Genomic DNA, 20379 nt, shown 5'->3' with positions numbered 1-20379 from the left:
CTGGACAGTGAAAAGCACCCTTATGCATTTCTTTGCCGAAAATAAAATCAGGTTTTGTTTTATTTTGTTTTATTTTTCTCTCCCTGATCGTAGGATAAAACCCTTCTGGTGGCTTCCTGATGAATAATAATACATTATTTGAAATGTGAGCACTTGCATTTTATCTTGCAAAAGTGAGACGATGCAGTGTTTTTAATAATATGTAACTATAAATGCACCCTAATTACAGCCTACAAATGGGAGTTCACCTTTTTGATTATGTCAGCTTATAACGAAGATGCCCTCTGGTGGCTGCGAGATAAGGTGTTTAATCTCGGGTAGGAACAGCGCTGGGATAGATGGGGGGGTCTCCCCAGTCTGTTCCCTGACTGCACCAGCAGTCAGAGGAGGAGGCTATGGGGACAATGAGATTAAGACCAGCAGAGAGTGCTCCCCCTAAGCCCAGGGCTCTGCCTCCTCCCATGCATTTGTGCAAGTCCCACTGAAAAAGGACGGCTCCCCAAGGTTGGGCTTGTTGATGAGCACAACGTTGCTGAGCAAATTAACTGCAGCCTTGAAGCGGGGCAGGACTGCGCATTGCAGGGTTGATCACATGTCCCCATCTGGAACAGATGAGCTGTGCATACGCTTACTGTAATACACGCAATGGTATGTTGTGTCCTGAATTGTTTTCCCAGAGATGACTGGCTAGTTTCATCTGCAAAATATTTTCAGGAGAGGAATTCCTGGAACTGCTTTTTTTTTTTTTTCATATATATAAATACATATATATCTGAACTCTGGATATTCAACACTCCAGTATCAAAAATTTGCCCTCAAATGGTGAGTAAATCTTTGCAATTTTTAGAGATGTTACAATGAAGATGAAGCTAGACCACACTCTTAAATACATTTTACTAAGAATCAACTACATTAAAAAAGCTGAAACTTGGACTTGGCTTTTAAGATTTATCTTCCCATTTTTGTATGAAAGCTTACTTCCCTACTACTCTTTTTGCTCAATAATTGCTGTGGTTCAGGAGCTCACTAAACAGCGACTGCATGAGCAGCAATGTGCTTTTTCTGGTGTGAAGCCCGTAACTTGGTGTGGAGCTGCCTCCATTCCACTCACATAGGCAGCATCTTCCTACTGACAGCTGGAACTATGGAAAGTGAGCAGAGCACAGCTGGAGGAGGTCATGAACCTAAGATACACGCAGCTTGTAACTTCTGGAGCATTTCTTATTTCTTGCAAACTACACCAGCCCCTCTTAAAGCTGTTTAAAATCCACTTTTTTGTTCTGTACTGGCAAGAAGCAGTTGACACCTGGAGCTCTTTGAATACCCACTCCCCTGGTTACACTTGAACAAGATTTTCTTCACACCAGGGAGGCCTGGAGCATGTCACCCCACAGCCCCTGCCGCCAGCCCCCCTCTCCCCAGGGTTAGCTGCCTGTGCACCCCGCATCCCAGCCTGACACAGCCCAGCTGCTGGGCCTTGGCAGGCTGCTAGGGCAGCGCCGTGAGAAAGCCCGGGGAGAGTTGAGAAAGGTAAAACTGCAGACAGGGGTAGAATTGTTGAGATGGGTTGCCGGTAGCTCAGGGATTCAAGAGGGAAAGAAGCACCGCAGAAGTGTGTAAATACCACCTCGAGAGAACTGAGGCAGCTCAGGCAGCATCAGAGGGGTTTGCTGGGGTGAGGCACCAGTGTCAGCAGCACTGACACAGCTCAGCAGGAGGTGAAAATATGGTGAAGGTCTGCTGCGGGACTGACCCTTCCCCACCACACGGTGCCTGCCTGGCCCACAGATCCATGCGGGGGCCTTGCTGGGTGAGCAGGGCTGGAGGCTAGCAAAGGCCTCCCTTTCCTTTCCGCGTGTCACTCAGTGACTGCTTTATGCTCCTAGGTACCTCTGTGCTGCTTACAGATACTCTCTGAGCCTGAACAGCTCGATACAAATGAGAGGTTGTAACAAATAGCTGTAAATACATTTTCAGATTTTCCACATTCACTAGAAAGAAAAAGAAAAGCAGAGCATTTTCTTGTCAATGTAAAAATATTTCCCACTGGGGAAGGTCTGAAGTACACAAAAGAAAAGTTACTTTCCACTGTTGCTTATTTACCAAAACATCTGACTTAGTTGTAAGTTTTCTTTTGGCTTTAAACCCTTGCTTTTACCCTTAAGTATGTGCTTTACAGATACTGCTAGAAAGCATCAACTCTACGTATTTCAGGCGTTGAATTTCACCTTTCAATTACAGGTGGTGAGAATATGGGGGGAAATTCTTACTGTGAATTACTTCTTTAGGGTCAGTACAGTGTACATGCAGAAATCATTTTCCAATTTTTGTTTCCTCTTGGTAACATTAGCACAATGGTCTCTAAATCAATAAAGGTACTTATAAAGCTGCCTGAGCAAGTTGATCTGAACACCTATAGTGAGTGTGCATGCGGGAAGCCTTTAGGGTGCCACATGCCTTCATTCATGAAGTTGGCAAACTCTATCCCGGCGAAGCTGCTGAAAGAGAACATATTATTCAGCTGAAGGGAGACTGACGAAATACAGCAGAATTCAGAACAACACTGATGTAAGCATTGAGTGAAGGGATACTGTTGAAAAAGGCAAGATGGATAACTTAAGCAGCTAAAGCTTGCCTGTTGACAAGCTGTCCTTTCTTCTGTGGCAGGGGAAAAATGCAGTAGTGTTTTCCTGTGATATGATTTCTCAGATGGTAGATGCAGCTAGAGCTGTCCTGAAAAGGAAAGACTTACTCACTCCACAGGCAGGCTTTTACACACTCCCTCTGGTCACTGCATTGTAAATCTTCACTGTTCTGACATCAGTATGGCTTTTCTTAGGAGCCGGAGAAGAAGTTGCCAAACAGAATAGGTTTTGTATATTCTAACCCCTATTCTGGAGAGAATTAATGGTCCAAGTGCGAAAGCCAAAAGCCTCAGATTTGTTTGGGTTAATCAATGCCAGAATTTGTTGGCTAGGAAATGATACAGATGATCTTTCACAGTTGAAAGAGTATGTCAGTGTTGCAAGTGTCTGGAAGGTAATAGCATATACGTCTTAAACGCCATCAAATAACACATTGGCTTTCAGAACAAGACGTTGCTGGACAGGGTAGGATTGAGTATCTTATTCCAATGCATGTGCAAGTTTGCAAATAATTTTGGAGTGGTTGATCAAAGCAAAAGGAGCAAGTGCAGTGCAGTGTGCATGGCAGGAATAGGAGTACTGAACTCACACAAATATTCTGGCACTTAAATGGATTTCTCATATGGTGTTAGCTGTTGCTGAGGAAAGTGAGGTGGCACAGTTCTGGCTAATCATCCAGATTGTCTTGTGTGGTGAAGGTACCATAACATAAATTAAACCTAGAAGGGGAGAGCCATAAAAGTGAACAACAAAAACTAATCAACAACAACAAAACACTGACAGAGTACCAGGGAAGTGCTTTACTCTGACCCTCATCACAATTATTGTAGCCTAATACATTCAAACAGTCATTAGCAGGACTCTGCTGATCAACAGCACTTTGTTAACTTGCAGTTAATGCATTGCTTGTAATAACCTTGTACCTGTACAGTTTGGCAAATTTAGAAAACAGAGAAAGATAAAAGATTTTGCTCATCCCATACAGAAAGACTAGTTTCCTAGTTTGTAGGAGCTTGTACCACCAACAAACAATATGGCCTGTCCATAATCTTGCAGAAAATACTTGTATCAGGATAAGAATCACTCTCCATGATTATGATACTTATCAGTATTTGCTAACAGGGAAAAGACTTTATTAGCAGCATGATTGCAAGGAGGGTTCAAAAACAAATTATTTGCATCAGAGTGGAATCAATGTTTGAACAAGCCAGTTGATAATAATTTTATTATCTATAATAAAGTATATTGCATAAAAATATTGCATTATTGCAGATTGCCTGATAGAAATGATACACACAACCTTATAATACCAGCCAAAACGTACTAATCTGAAAGTGCTCATTCTTATCAAATATAGTTGGAGTTAGAGAACCAAGTTTATCATAGTGCTAATTAGAAAAGCAAATAGTCAAAGCCCTTCCAACATGCATTATTCTGAGTTTGTTCCAAAGAGCTTTTGTGAGGTAGTATCCATTCAGAAAGTCTACTTGTAATTTGAAATAAACTCAGTATGATGGTGAAAGAAAGAATGTAATAAAACCCTTTGGAAGTTTGCTGTATTCATCTTCTCATCCATGCCATTTTACACAGACAACACACTGGGCCAGTCAGTATTATTACAAAATGGTAAACTGGCATTTTATTTTTTCAGTTACAGGAGTGTGTTTAAGTAGCACACAGTGTGAGATTTTTTCTCCTCATTAATAGAAGCCATTGTCGAGGACATCTTTATTGCCTTAAGCTACCGTAAATCACAAGTTTCCTAACCACTAGGTGAGTCTCTTTCACTTGTTCCACTGAAAACACAGTTAGTCTCAGTATCTCACATCAGCATGGTGTAGCTGGGAGCCTGGGCTGCACATTGCCTGTACGGTGACCCCAGCCAACGCATCCAACAGGCTGCCTAACCTATTGCAGGGCTGGTGAAACACTTGGAGTATGTCCAAAATATGGCTGTAATGTAAAATGTGTTCTCTGGGGCAGCACAGCCTGGCGTCAGCAAGCCTCCCTGCTGCCTGCTCAGTGCTGATGGCACTGGGCCTTCATGCCCCTGTTCTCTGCTGTCCAGAGCACCCATGGGTGCCCAAGAGAGAGTCAGACACGAAATGTCGTTGTGGACCGTGTGAGTGGTAGATCATTTATTTAGCTGAAGAGACACGCTCATTGATATTTTAGTCTATTTCATTTCCAAGCCTTACTTTGAGCAGGGCAATCCTCTGTCTGATACACAGCATCAGCAGTGGTGATCTTGCCAAAAAGATGATAAAATCAGAGATTACCTTTCAAGAAAAAAGGTCTTAACGATTGCAGCTGGAAGACAGACACTCAGGATGATTTCGAATTCCACCGAAGTATTACTTCTCTCCAGAACGGGGTATTCCAGCCAACTCTGCTACAGTCGGGACAACTGGAGCACTTGTAGGCTGCAATTCAATGCCAGGAGCTACCAGAGATCCCCATCTCCACCCTTACTCCCCCCCCCCAGCACTGGCTTGCATTCACAACTGCAGCGTCCAGCCCTCCCAGTGCAGGCTGAGGAAGAGAACAGCACGATTCTTGCATTCAAATCAGATATATTTGATGATTTATTTTTTGTCTTTCCTGTTTTGTCTGAAAGAGTGAGTGACTTGTAATGTGGTTTGAAAGAGTTAAAATCTGATTGTAAAGAATGACAGAGGAGGGAAAAACCCAGACCTTCAAGCACAAAGCAAGGCTGAGCACTTCAAAGTGAAGGTGAAGTCTTTATCATAACCTGTTTGGGTTTTCCCCCAGTAAAGGAACAGCTGAAGGAAAGACAATGCATTTTCTTTTTTTTGGATCTTTTTTATTCAAAAGTTTTCAAAGAAATAAAACAGAAAAAAGCTAACAATCTAATCAAATTTACAGTTCAAAAATGTCTTTTGGCGTTTAACAACAAGTCCTAGGAAACAAAACTACAGAGTTATCTTGAACCGGACAAATAAGTTACCACTGGCAAGTTTGTGGCACTAGTAAAACAAAAATAAAAAATTAACTCTCTTGATCATATAGATATCTCTATGAAAATCTTTTTTTTTTTTTCAATCTGTACAAAAGGTCTTTCTTCATAAATTAATTTTTTATAATTTAATGGCTGTCTACTATGTGATGTTTAAGTAACTGATTATTTCTTTATGTACAGAGGTTAAATTTCCCAAATCTTACCCAGACAATGAGTATGGCACTTAGTTCAGACATTTCTGGCAGCAGCTCTTCCCTCCCTCTAACACAGCTATCATACTGCAGTTTTAATTAACGCAAAAGTATCAAGTAGTGAGAGATCTAGGCTTGGAAATTCACCAGATACAGGAAAGGTGCTGCAGAAAGTCTGGACTTTGACAAAGCAGTAATATTCCAGGGAGCATAGAACCAATAATACCACAACTTTTTAAAAAAAGAAAAAACAAAAACACATCTCTTATGACTATGTATTTCACTAGAATCTACACTTCTCAGAGCAGCAATTTACTTTTGAAACTATGAAATGTCACCGACATCTATACTCCAATACTCACACAAAATTTAAAAACTAAAAAATACTTGAAAGAAACAACTGCTTAGCCCTAGCTCCCGAGCTAGGATGATTTGGTCTGTGGAAACAGGGAGGGCCAGCAACCTGTCCCAATACAAAAGGAAATAAACTTTGAGGTAGATAACTGATCATATACAGCTGACCAGAGAAGTACACAGTTTTGGAAGACAACTTAATTTATCATTTGATTTAAAACATATGCAATCGTAATAAAGAGCTTTAGTAGCAGTGAATTATCTAATATGTGAAGTACAAATAACTGTGTATTTATGAATCAGGAATTTCATAGTTTCAAAATTGGTTTTCTTTACACTTAACACTTGTAGTGATGATGTAAAGTGTGGCACTGCTTGGATCCAAGTCTTCCTTCATGCTTTTGTGTCCATACATCAATTAAAATTATAAAACCTAAATGCAAATGTACAAAAAAGGCACATTCTCCTAACCGCAAACTGGTCCGGCAAAAATAAAGAGTACAGAAGACGTAATGCTGAGACAAATCAGAATTATTGGTTACTGGCTCTTTGTTCTTTGGTAAAGTTACCTTTTAAAAGTGCCAAGTCTTTTTATTTTTATTTACCTACTATAGAGAGCTAGTACCCAATCAATTATCCTTTACTCACATCTCAGCTTATGTTTGAAAACGAGTCCTTTAGCTTTTGCCATTTTGCTTTAACAGCAACTTTTCTGTTTGCTAAGTCTCAGCATGATCCTCATCCTAAAGCACTATCATTAGTATAAAGGAAGGACAAAAACATTCGGTGAGATCCCCACCCCAAACTCCCTACTCTACCTACGCTAAAACTAGAACATCAAGTTAGTTTTTGAAAAAAGGCAAAAAAAGATTTTACATTGCATCATACAGCAGAGTTCCTAAGTCATTCAAACTACCAGAGGGAACTATTGGCATATGGCCTTACAAACAATTTATCCTATTAAAATTTCCCCAGTCAGAAAATGTGTTTCACACAAAACATTTTTCCCCCTCTTGCATTTCACTACCTTACATATTATGTGAAAAATCATTAAAAACACTTACTACACATTAAAAAAGCCAAATTTTCAGCAATTTTTATTGACTACCTTTAAAAGCCCTATGCTGCTGTTTTACAAGGCATAATAGACCAGCTCATTTGGTCAAAGCATTCTACACCATTAGTTTGGACTACTTACTGAAACAGCTACAGCATCGAAAGATTTAAGGCAAATTGGAATTTATAGAAAAGGATAAGACACTTCACACTACATTAAAAGAAAAACAGAAAGCTAAAAGACCAGACACTATAACTGCAACACAGCACTAAAGCAACACTCACACACTGCAAGCACAGAACATCATCTTAGATGTTTTACTATTTGAAACTTCAGAAAACCCATTTCATACAATTAAAAAAAAAAAAAGAAAAAGAAAAAAAGAAAAGGAAAAAAAGGAAACAAAATAAAAATAAACCAAAACACAAATTCTGTCATGCACGTGAATAAGTCTTTGTGGTCATCTGTGCATACCCAGAAATTTGATTTTTTTTTTCTTTTTTGCGTCATAACACTTGATAAAAATTTTTTTTTTTTACTAAAATAAACCTGTTCATGGGAACAGCTACTAGATGAATTTAAGGTTTTTCTTATGCACCTTATAGAACTTATAGCAAAAATAGTTTTAGTTGATTTCATTATAAATAACATTTTCAAGAACCTGTGCAAAACTGTCAATAATTCCTAAAGCACAATTGATCAGTAAAATCCATGATTGTTTCAGCCTTTGCACCCTTCTCCAGGCCAGGTCAACACTGGACATCTGCAACACAGAAAGGTCAGAGCTAGAGCAGAGTTGCGAATTGCATTCATTTTTTCTACTGTAGCTGTCTACAAGCTAAATTATTTCCTATTTCAGACAGCTGTGAGCAGACTACGTGAATCTGAGCACAGATCTGAGAAGCAAACACAGACGGCTCTACAGGTGCTTGTCACTTGCCAGGATACAGCCTTCCAGCGTATTTTCCCCCTTTATCTCTAATACAGATAAGCATGCAGAATGCCCACCGAGGAACTGGAAGGCTGCATTCAAAGCTATCTCCTTTCTTGCTTTGTTAGGGTTGTTTCCTTTTTAACTGACCAAAAGTAGCTGAGTGTGTGAGCATACTGCTGCTGCATCCCAAAGGCTTTTGATCTCTGCCAAAGGAACACAATTTCCTTCTGGTGCAGCCGTAGGGAAGCTAAGCACAAGGTACCGCAGCTAATGCAAAGACAGCTACTGTGCCTGGTAGATAGTTAATATTTAACAGTAATTCAGGGTTCATTAAACTTTAAGGGAGACTTCTCCATTTACCATATTGGCTTATATTGCCAGGTGGGTTTTAAAAAATGCTCAGCTAATGAAAAGTTAAGACAACTTTTGAATTTTTCAAGGTAAGACAAAGTCTAATTTAAGACAAAGTCAAATTTAAGGTTTGTGTATTTGTAGGTGCATATACAATTATAACACACTCTTCTCAAGATCCTTTGACTATTTTGATATAGTAGCAGCTTTTTTGAAAAGAAGCCATACAACTATTGAATGTATCTGGTAAGGGAAAGACGCTGGGTATTTCTGATAGACCGCATCAGCTTGTGTGAATGTGCTAGTTGTCATTTACCACTTATTTCTGGCAATATGTATGCTGACTTTCAACAGGGCATTTCCAAAAGTGCTGTGCACGCATTTAGAATGACGTTTCAATTTGTCAACAGTGACAAAACCACAACAATTAAGAGACCGCAGTGTTCCCTGTATTTAGGGCAAGAAATAACCGTCAATTCCCTCCCCTTCACCTGTCTGAAAAGTGACAAGTACCAGCATGCTCTAGGGACATAAATACCAAATGCCATACTCTGAGGCTGAAATCAGTTGAACCATATTAACCTTCCCCATGTGCCCGCTCCCACTGCCACGGTCACTGCGCACACAGATTTCCCTGTGCAGATCAACACAGGTAGCAGGACTTCTGAAGAATAAAATACATGGAGGACTGGCTTACAGGGAAAGCCCAGAGCTGCTCACAGAGCTCAGTATGCTACAGAGCTGTCGTTACAGAACGCGTCTCAGATGGCAGCACATCTCATCCTTTCAGGAGACTACGTGCTGCTCCACCTATGGACCCAGTCTATGGGAAACAGACTGACACGCTGATGGAGAGGCAGGGTGCGGAGATGCTGTGCAGGATTCTGCTTCCCCGTCTACCACAGATTTCTGTTTGTAAGAAGGTTTTACATGCCCACAGGGAAGACTTAAGGCAAAACAAATAATTCCTTGAAAAGTGGTTAACACCAGCCAATAGCCTTGGCATGGGAAACATGCAGGAGCCATGGTTTTAACGCTAGGAGATGGAGAACGAGAAGAGTCTGTGGCTTTGCTTTCTCCCTGCCCTGGAAGAAAATCAAGGATGTGGGCTTTCTCTAGATGCAGGCATTTGGCCAGACTAAAATAATAAACACAGGTCATATGTTGTGCTATGCAGACTGTGCCATCTGTTGAATGTGCGAAGTTTCCCAATTGGTTCGTTTCTATCTTTACATACTTGAACATATAAGAAGCTCTTATGCCATTAATGGGGATGAGAACAGTGTTGTCAAATAACACAGCTGACCTGCAAAATCAAAGGTGATGGCAAAATGTGTGTACTGTTAGATCAATACATTTTAAAGAGAGTATCACACAATTAGAAAACCCTCGCACATAACTACGTATAGTTTTTGAGTACCTTAGAAATGCCATGAGGGCTTTAAACAAACACTTCTAAGATCACCTCTAGTACATTATCGTAGCTGAATGGAATTTTTCAGTATGAAGTCTTATAAGGTTTGATAAAATATTACGTAGTCCAGTTGTGTGATTTACAAAGCACCCAGAAAAAGATGAGTTAGGAAAGAACTAAATTTCAGAATTCTAAAACATGGAGGATGGAGATGGGGATGGTTACTGCAAACAGGATTTTCAGAATGGCAATCTACAGAAAGCACAATGCTATATGGAAGGAGTTAGCATAAAACTAGTGAATGGTTAGTAGGGAAAGGCTATGCAAGCAGAAACACGGGAAACCTGCAGCAGGAAGGTAAATAAATAACTCTGGAATTAGAGCCAAACTAGGACTGGATTAAAAATTAATTGACAAAATTCTGGACCGAACTGCTGCTTTATAGAATAAAGGATGAGCAGGGAAGTCTTCAAGAGAACAGGTGAAAGCAAGGATTTCTATCAGATCACTCCCCTGCTTACTCAGTAAGTCAGTTGCAAAGCTGCTTGCAAACCTGATATGTTTTGCATAGTTGTTTTTTCACTAATTCATTGTTATTCTTGTACACAGCATGCTGTATACAAGATGATCAAATTAAAATAGAACACAATCCAGATATGCTATAGAGAAATTATTAAAGTGCTATAACTCATAATTCATCAAGTCACTTCTGGAACTCCTCTTCTTTGCTTCTAATCTGGCCAAATTTGAATTAAATGTCTTGCCCCAAATATTATCAATGTTATTTATAAAATTTATTTCATAAAAAAGAATTTTCATACAGAGTACTGTATGTTATGGAAAAAATATCCTTGAATTCACATCTTTCATGTGACAGGATGAGCCCCTACCTCACAGTTACTTATTTTGTTGATATGTATATGGAGAATGGTCACTGGACGTCTCTACTGTAACCTGCTGTTGACCACTGGCTTCCTGCAAAGAAGAGGGAGAAAAGACATGAGAAACAAAATCATGTAGCATTCCCTGCAATCTGTATCTCCATGCAATTTGTGTAATTAACAGTCTTAAAGTCTAAAACCCCACATTTCCCAAGTGGGGTATTCCAATTCCAAATTTAAATTGTTAACTTCACATTGATTTACACTTAAGCAAATAAGAAAAGCAAAATGATCATGCAAACCTTCTATTTCTTCAGCTGCTTTGACATTAATTTAAAAACCTTCACCTTATAGAAATAAATACATAAGGGGAGCAAATAACTACCGGTATATCTTCTACCTGCCAACATTAAAGAGCATTCTGCCCTCTGTTTTGAGGGGCAGTGAGAAGAATGAGATCTACTTACTACATGTATAAACACTATCTCTTTGAGTATCATGGTGTCATTGGCACTAGGTAAGACAAAAAATTCTAGCTGGAACTTTGCACATGAACCCCCAGAGACCAGGGAATTAATTCAGCTGACGTGCTCTGATAGTGTGCAAGCAGCTAATTATTGAAAGTCTTTCTCTGACCCACTCTAGCAGATGAGTAAACCAAACCAAATAAGTTTTAGTGTTTCTCAAAAATACACTGTGAAATTAAACAGTTTTCTTATAAACTCTGGAAGAGACTGTCTAGTGCTCACTCTGTATAAAAGAGCTGCAGTATGCCTTCTCTAGCTCCTCTGTTAAGAAAATACTGATCCATAAAAAAGAGGAAGGTAAGTCAAAATAGCAGGCAGACTACTGCCTAGCATTTAGTTGTGCTTTTTAGCTGGAGCTGCAGAGGGTTTTCGTTGGTAAATATGAACAGTACCCTGAATCCCAGGGCAAAATTAGGTTTCTTTCCAAAAAATCACAATCAGGGTTTGTTGTTTACTGGAAAACTAAATGGAGATCAAAACTGCCCCCGGCCTTGTTCCTATTGGCAGTTACATTTCACAAGACGCAAAGCTTGGCTGAGCTACAGTCATACAGGAGACCTATCTGCTACAAGTACAAACCATTCTTTGTTATAATACTAATCATTTGAGTTGAGAATAATGACACTTTATAGTTTTAATATACATTGTATTCATAGTATGTTCACAGTTAAAATGCTTTGATTGGTAATTCTCATTGGGAAAAATAATAATAATAAAAAAAGAGTATATTCATGTCTCTTATTTCTGTTTTTTATAACATATACTGACCTCAACAGGAACCGCTGCTGTCTGGACATGTGTATATTGGGGTATGTAGGCTCCTTGCATAGCTGTTGTTGCTGGCATGTACTAAAAAGAGACAGTCCATTAAGTTGAGTTGAAATCCAACGTCAATTTAAGAGCATTCAAAATACCTGTCATGACATTATTTAATAGATATTGAAAGTTTCCCTCAAAAATAATGCACGTGAGGAAAACTTTTCTGTTTGAAATCAGCACCTTTTTCAGAAAAGTGAGATATGCTCTTAAAAAATCTCAAATTTAGCCTTCAAAGACTAAGCAAAGGATTTTTCTCTCTCAGTTAATCCTTATCATCATCTTTTTTATTTTTTTTTTTTCCTTATTTTAAATACTCTCTACTCAGAAAAGAAAGGTCCTAAAGGTCCTACTGTTCAGAGGCTAGACCGCATCTCTTCTTTTGGTCTAGTTTCTGTTGCACCCTTTACATAACTTTCACCAACTCTGATCTTCTGAACAGTAAAAACAACTGTTGGTTCTTTTACATTCCAACTCTGGAGTCACCTCCTGGGTTCTTTTAATTTGCTTTATCTACTTTGTTTACATTATTTCTGACCAGTGAATAGACTGAATAAAAAATGCTGAATCTGATTTGTACATGGAGACAGTTCTTAATGTTTTATTGAATGGTAGAGGATTTTTAAACATGTGAAATGCACACGCATATTTTGATCTACACGCAATATTTTCCACTTGCAAAAGTTCTATTTTGTATTAAATTGCTACATACTGTTCCAGTACTGCCTAATGAAAGATGACTCATCTGCTGTGTCAGAGGGCTTATCATTGATGCAGGCTGTAGTGACATGGTATGGTCCATGGAGGGAGTCAGTACAGCACCCTATTAAAACAGAGAAAGAAATGATTAAGGCAACACTCAGATTTTAATTACATTTTTGATTTGAGTCTAAGTATAAGATACCTTTTCAAGGGGGTATACCACAAATTCTTCTTAGTCCAAGGCACTGACTGACTCAGTACACAGGTCTTGGGCATTTTGATGCACATACATTTTGTACAGTTCGATAATTGTACTGCATTGACTTCCTATTGTATGTGCAACTTACACACAGTGCATTTGAGACACCTGCTGAAAACACTCCAAAATTAGTTTAACAACTAAGTTGAACCAGATGTTGACCTTACACTAAAAACTGGCACCATTACCAGGTACAGATTTGATTAACTAAAGCTTAAAGCTTAAGCTTTAAGAAGAAACTTTTGTCTCATCTTTAGAAATGGGGGCTTTGGAGGAACATCTCTGTTAGGGGAATTCTACCTGCACACATAGGATGTTCTCACACAAGACAGAGCTGCCATACTGAAAGGCAGCTTTCATTAGCACACAAATTTTTAAAGAGGGGTTCAGCAAAGCTGATTGGTTCTTTTGTGAAAATACCAGCTACCAGAATGGCTCTATCACTCTTGTACTATTTTGTTAACTCTATAAAGAGTGAAGTATAATTTTTAAACACTCAAGATTGCTAAATTTTCAGGGCACGCTTGTAGGGGTTTTAGAGTTATCTGAAACGGAAGATTATCAACAGATCTCATTTTACCAATCATGTTCTGCAAAAACACATTTCCAAACACTTTGTATGAGTTGTGCTTGCAGAAGTGTTCATTAAAATTGATGGAAGTTCAAAACTAACAGAAATAATTGTGGTGTACAGAAAGCCAGTATTTAGAATCTGTAACTATTCCTTAAAAAGAAAAAAATAATAAAAAAAACAACCCTACAGAGTATAGCTGGAAAAACAACCATGTGACCAGTGTAGCTGAAATGAGTCACAGGCACATCAAACACTGAAAGAATTTCCTGTCTGTAGACTGCAGGCTTCTCTGCAAAGCAAATGAGTAAGACAGCACCAGTCTTTGCACAGGCCAAAACTAAAACTTAAGGCAGGAATCTAGATCTTTATTTTCAGCTACAAAATCTCATACTGTGTACCTCTGAAACTGATATATCTTACGGTGTTATAACATATTAACTTGTGTCTTTTACAGCGTAATTTGTAATATTTTTTTAAATGAAAATCTGTGTTGACAGACAAAAGTTAAAACCAGTTGTGCATGTGTTTAACATTCAAAAAAACACAAATGCAACAACAATGAAGTGCGTGAGAAGGTACTCTGGTTCAGTACCACCTTCTCTGCACGCACAAAAAGAAAATATTCTGCCACAAAGATTTACGTTCCATAATCTGCATGGAGAGGTTAACTAAAGTCACGACAACAGTCTTTCTATACCTGGAAACAGACTTGTTTGTTAACTGCAGGAGATATATGAAAGTGCCTGTTCTTATTTGTAATGCTCATATCAACAAGTCTTATAGTTCGCAGATAGAATAGTACTCAATTGGCAGATGACATAGATAAGAAGCAAAACATCATGTGAGAGTACAGATTAGAATACCTGACAGTCTGGTATAGATGCCACAACCAAAAGTGTAAGGGGAATAGCATTACTCATGAGTGGTGTAGCCAGAACAGGCTATGCAGGTTTTTTCAACTGAGTGCCTGTGGTGCCATTTATATCGCCACGTCCATCTATCTGTCACAAATTATCCAGTCTGAACTACTCTAGAGCTATTCTAATACCTTGAGTCTTCAATTGCAGATTTTGATTAGTACACACTATGTAAAGCACTGATATCTGCAAAATGTTCTTCATTTTAAAGAAAAGAAAATTTAAAAAGTTTCCTCGAGATGTTAACTTGGTAAATCTAATTGTCCTCTTCATCTTGATACCCTGAAGGCAGCTATCTTTTTTTTTTTCCTAATAAGATGAGGCCCCAGTTCAGGTTAGGATCATCCCTTCTCTCTTCTGTTTTCATCCGTGATTTAATCATCATGATGCAACTGTCAGGACTCTGGAAGTTACTGGGTGGGAAGTGGCCTATTTCTTGTTGTTTAAACTACATGAAGTATTTACACAATCAGTAACACAACAATGGAGACGCATAAAAACTTACTGGGTGCTGCATTATATATGGTTGAGGCTGCATCCAAGAAGGACTCTGAACCTAGAACAAAATCGGTATTTATTACTCTTTTTAATGAAGACATTGCAGTATTTTATTCATCCCTCTTGCAGCTAGCATGTTTTGCCTCAAAAAAAAAAAAATGATTACCCAAATGCTTAAATTGAGGTAGGATGCCCAACTTTGCATAATAAGGTAAATTAAAAGGAGTAAAAGGTACTCTAATAGGTTATATGATTGTCTTAGTTTAAAAGAGCTGGTTGGAACAGCTCTTTGAAAAAATGTGCTGCAAGAAATATTAAAGGCTAGATAAAAATGCTTCCTTTTCTTGTCCTATAGGTGCCATCTGTGTAGGATAAAGCAGGATTCTGACCCGCACCATGTAGAACTGACTCACCACTGCTGCTAGACATTTAAAACCCCTTAAACTCCTCCGTCATCTTCCCCAGTGTCCTGTGAACAGGACAGATAGACAGACCACTTGAAATAATCAAGGGGAGTTGTTTTCTGCAAGACTGAAACATTTCTTCCCTGCTTTTGGCACTGACTTTCAAATCAAAGTAATTTATTTTTTTTTTTAATTATTATTATTTTTCAAGCAGAAAAAGTACAAACAGGAGTTCAAAAATGTAATGTTAAAAAAGAGAAAATGCTCGAACCCTCCCTTTCCCCAGGCAAAAGCTTAATGGCAAAAAATACTGGTACAGCCTGACTAAAGCTTTGGCTAATCTACTCCCTCTATGATAGTAACTGGCTTAGTACTGTCATTTGGGTACACAGGAGTTGTAGAAACAAACACTAGCCAAAGTTTTATTAAATTTGTTTACCTTTAATAAGAATAAGTCTAGGAACAGGTTATACCATGCCTCAAAGAAAAAATAAATAAATCATGCTTTCATGATATGTTCTGTTGGGTAGATGACAGAATGCTGCCAGTTTCAGTGGAACAGATCAGTAATGGCGATGTGACTAATGCTTACATTGTGAAATTCTTCTGGCCAGGAACCTCCTTCCTCCCCGCTACAGAATGCCTCAATTTAATTTTCAATTCCTATTACTGTGGCACTTTAAATATCATGACGTTAGTAACTCCATCCACAACCATTTAAGCTCTATGTCATGTATACCGAAACACTGGCAACAACATTTTGGGAAACAATCAGTATTGTGGCCTACCTGTCTCAATAAGCCCAGGAAAGTGACACTGTACTCCCCAAGAAGCACGTTTCCATGCCAACTTTCAACTTTCACTTAGATTCTGAATATCTGAGAGTCTTATACTGATTCATAATTTATATTTTAATAAAGAACAGCTGCTAATTCCACTGGAATACTTTTCTGGGTAAGAAATTGCTGTAATTTTTAAGATACTTCTGTACAAAGCAGAACGATTCCATATACTGAAAAATACAGTACTGAGAGCAAACATTTTGTTGCTTAAGTCACCAAAAAATTCACACAAAATGAATGCAGCTGCCCTTTATCCCAGAGCACACACCTCCTACATAACTCTGCTCATGCAAGAAGGCATTAGACCTCCAGACTAATATTGGACAATATTCCTCATTGCTCTCACCTAAAATGGGAGAGTACATGGGTATTTCTGCCCAAGAATACTGACAAGATGGCACACAGGTAGAAAACTTAGGTGTTAAACAGTGAAATGCCAAAACAGGTAATCATTTGGCTAGCATTTTGATAATTGGCATGTATCATGTAGTAATTGCCAATCAGACAGCTGAGACTACCATGCTAGTTGATTAAATGCAAGTTGTTTGTAAACTAAAGTGTATGATGGCATAAAATTGAGAATTCCTAACTGATTTGCATCAAAGTACAAAAAGTGTTTCATGCCATTTCTCAGCATGTTGAATTGTCAATACCCTGTGGTGGGGACCTGAGACAACACCTATAAAAACGAGAAGAGAGACCCCTTTTTAGGAAAACTTTGGACTGGGACCTAAGAACAGCAAATGTACATGATTAATATCTATTGTCCAAAATAAAGTAACTTTTGGTTTAAAAAAAACCCACAACTCTAGACTATTAAATGCTTTACTCCTAATGTAAAAGCACTGAATTTGAATGCTCAAACAATCAATTCAGAACTCTTTTTTAAGTTTCCTTCTCTGATGTTAAGCCTGTTTCTGTAGCTTTCTTAGCCTACCTATGAAATACGATTGCTGGACTTTTTTTTTTTTTTTTTGTGCTGAAACAACCTGAAGAAAAGTTCAAAGTCATGGAGAAGTATCTTTGAAGTGAGATTTAACTAAACCAAGAAAGGTTTAAATAAGGAATGATTATTTTAAAGCTACATTATTGACATTAAAAGAACATGACCATGATATGCAGAAGTGGCTGCAAACACCTTAGCCATCACCACACAATTCAGAGCCTTTGTTTGGCAGGACAACACATCTGTCCTTAAATGGCTGTGCTTCCTGAAACAAACACACCTTTAGTTTTTAAGGCCTTCAGTTTCATGCTGTACAGCATGGAGACCGTTAAAATGCAGCATTATTAGAGAATGCAGAAAACCAGATGTATGCAGCAACTGATAAATAAACTCCAGTGAATCATTTCAGCTAAGTTCTAAATACAAACCTGGTATGTGGAAACCGGCGAAGCAATATATGGCGTAATAGATGTTTGAGTGATCATTCTGTTTGCTGTAATACTGTAGGGTGATGGATAAAATCTAGAAAAATATAGAAATATTTATGAAATGCCAGTTTTATGCATTTTTCATAATGCAAACATTTTTTCTTAGTGTGCCAGTATTTAACATACCCATTTTGTAAAGCAGCTGTGGTTGGATCATAAGTGAGTGTCATTCCAGCCTTTAAAAAAAAAGTGGAAAGAAAAAGTTGACATGATCTATTTTTATTGTAAATTATTTCTCTTAGTCTTTCATTAGCTGTATTATTTTTAACTGAAAATTTATACTGAGACAGTTTATTATTGTACAGTTAGGGAAAGGTTAATTGACAGAAGTAATTATAAAGACAGTCAGTGATATTGACTAAAAGTACAAGTTTCCAAGGTCCCAGTGAGAACAAAATGCAATCTATGAAATACCTGGCTTACAGAACATGCCTGTGTTTGAGAGGTGGGGCATGAAGATGATTACGTTAGGGTGTTGCCTACAATATATTAATTATAAAAATGAATGGAAGTGCTGTTTTTCAGAAGACATTTGAATTTGTTGTCTCATACATAAAAGTTGTCTAGGTTTGGTAACCACAGAAAGTTTATGAAAGTATTATCTTGAACATTAAAGATTTTATAAGTTTTGACAAAACCAAAAATTTAATGCACTAGTACACTGTTTTAATTTTAGAAAATGGATATGCATTCAGTTCTTCATTAAAAAAGGGATTATTTACTATATGTAAATGAAGTTGTATTCCAGATAGCTTTACAGGATCTGAAAGATAGTTCAAGTATATTCCTGACCAAGGTGAAGGAAATGTTATTGTTCACTTTAATGAGGTAGGATTTAGTGTTTCACATTTTGCTTTTTTTTTGCCCCTCTTAAGGAAGGTACATTTAAGTATTTTATAGAGTTGCAAATTGTCAGGCAAGAGTTGCTTGCACATTTTTAATATGCCAAAGTGCCGAGCCAAGAAGTCTCAATGCCTATCATTTCCATAAGTATTCATTATTGTACACCCACACTAGAGCTTGAAGGGAGGACTTACAAGTCTCACCTCGCCTTCTCTGTGCCACGCTCTTCCATTCTGTATATATTTATTCTGATTCTGTCTCTTTTTCTGTCCTCCATCAGCAAACTTGCACAATAAGGGTTCTGCAGGAACTGAAAAGAAAGAAAGAACATTACTTGCAGTGGTATTCACATACAGGTATTCAGTGTTCCAAGTGAGGTATGTCTTGCAATTTAAATTTTGAGTATTACAATTAAATAGCACAAATTCTCACTACAGCATCAATGACTGTTTTGCACGGTGCAAGGATAGCTGCCACACACACAGAGCACCTGGAACACCTTATATCTTTGATTTTAAAGTACTGCTCCAAAGCCTATTGGAAAGAAACATGGTCTGTATGTCCTGACTATATCTGTTCTGAGTATTAAGGAGAACTGTCATTTTAATGCTGAGCTTTACCTATAAGGAGGTACATCTAAGGAGGGTGGAGAATAAATCTGGAAAAGGGGCTTTAAAATATTTCCCCCTGACCTTGGAGGTTTCAGTAATGTCCCAAAACTTCAAGTGGCTCTACTCATCCAGAATGGCTTGGGAGCTGGCACTGTACCTCTATTTAGTCTGATCTGCTGGACAGAGTGGTACCTTTATCTCCTGCCACCTTGCACTGAAAATATGCCACAACTTCCTATTCTCCTTTTATCTCCACTCTATAAAGAGCGCACAACACAACCAGATATTCTTCAAGATTTTTCTTCTATCTTGTTCTTTGCAAAATGCCATGAAATGGGAGTGCTATATTTTTTCTAAAGTTTTGTCATAACATAATCCTTGCCATGACTTCAACATCAGTGCTGAAATTCAAGCAATCAAAAAGAAAAGTTTGCACAGTGTTCTTCCCCTAGGACTGGCTTAAAGTGCAGAAGTTGCTGCGTATCCGTGGCTGAGGCACAGCTCTGCTACAGCCACATCACACCACACCCTCCCTAATCACAGGGTGGAAGCTCTGTTATGACTTGGATATGAACACTTCTCTGCCAATAATTCCTGAGACATGAGCTGTCTAAGCTTTAATTTGACACTCCTCTTAAGTCGTTCTCTGTTTGGAAACACCTGAATGAGATGAGGTTGGATCTGACAACATGCAAGTGTCCCAGTGCAGAGTAAACACATGGGGGCTGGGGGATAGTATGTGCAAAAAGGCAACCCAGAGGAAAATGTTAGTGTATCTATATATCATGCAATAAAATGTATTAGTACAACCTTGACCAGTGCTGACATACCCTTCATTCTGCCCGCATTTAAAAATTATATTGGTTCTTATCTAAGTCAGAATGAGTATTAAAAACCCCAGGGGACTGATAGCTTGGCAAAGAGCACGACTTTAAAACGATTGGCACAAAACTAACACAGCCTGCTGGTTGCCAACTCATCTCTGGTTTCAAATGGCATACACGAAATATTAGCTCTGGTTCTACTGGGAAAATTGCACTTCCTACACAATACATTTTTGACAGTCTTCTCTATAAAAGGTGGATGGACTGGGAGGCAGAACTGGTATGGGTTTGCTTGTCTCATCTCTGGGCTTCACCACACAT

At 38.4% G+C, this 20379-nt stretch overlaps 2 protein-coding genes across 6 annotated transcripts in view; both read right to left on the bottom strand.

Moving 5' to 3' along the window:
• ITGB6 (integrin subunit beta 6) overlaps positions 1–5026 on the bottom strand; it is a 63861-nt gene extending 58835 nt beyond the window's left edge. The window contains exon 1 of the mRNA XM_084288626.1: positions 4925–5026. The gene's annotated coding sequence lies outside the window, so the exon portion shown is untranslated. The remainder of the gene's footprint in view (positions 1–4924) is intronic.
• A 436-nt stretch (positions 5027–5462) lies between these two features.
• Positions 5463–20379, bottom strand: part of RBMS1 (RNA binding motif single stranded interacting protein 1) — a 149622-nt gene continuing 134705 nt past the window's right edge. For 3 of the 5 annotated variants that reach the window (XM_084289316.1, XM_084289319.1, XM_084289320.1), the window contains exons 7-14: positions 18818–18933; positions 17907–17956; positions 17721–17814; positions 15108–15158; positions 12863–12973; positions 12103–12183; positions 10817–10901; positions 5463–7990 (exon numbers count right to left, since the gene is read on the bottom strand). In XM_084289316.1, coding sequence (XP_084145442.1) covers positions 10824–10901; positions 12103–12183; positions 12863–12973; positions 15108–15158; positions 17721–17814; positions 17907–17956; positions 18818–18933 — 581 coding nt within the window. In that variant the 3' untranslated portion in view covers positions 5463–7990; positions 10817–10823. Of the gene's footprint in view, positions 7991–8011; positions 9819–10816; positions 10902–12102; positions 12184–12862; positions 12974–15107; positions 15159–17720; positions 17815–17906; positions 17957–18817; positions 18934–20379 lie in introns of those variants that run through there. The other 2 variants (XM_084289318.1, XM_084289317.1) reach the window with 2 other exon arrangements.

The sequence above is a fragment of the Netta rufina genome (genome assembly GCF_964035555.1).
Source record: "Netta rufina genome assembly, chromosome: 6".
Taxonomy (NCBI): domain Eukaryota; kingdom Metazoa; phylum Chordata; class Aves; order Anseriformes; family Anatidae; genus Netta; species Netta rufina.
The sequence above is the reverse complement of the archived record's forward strand: the minus strand, read 5'-3'. Positions and strand labels throughout refer to the sequence as shown.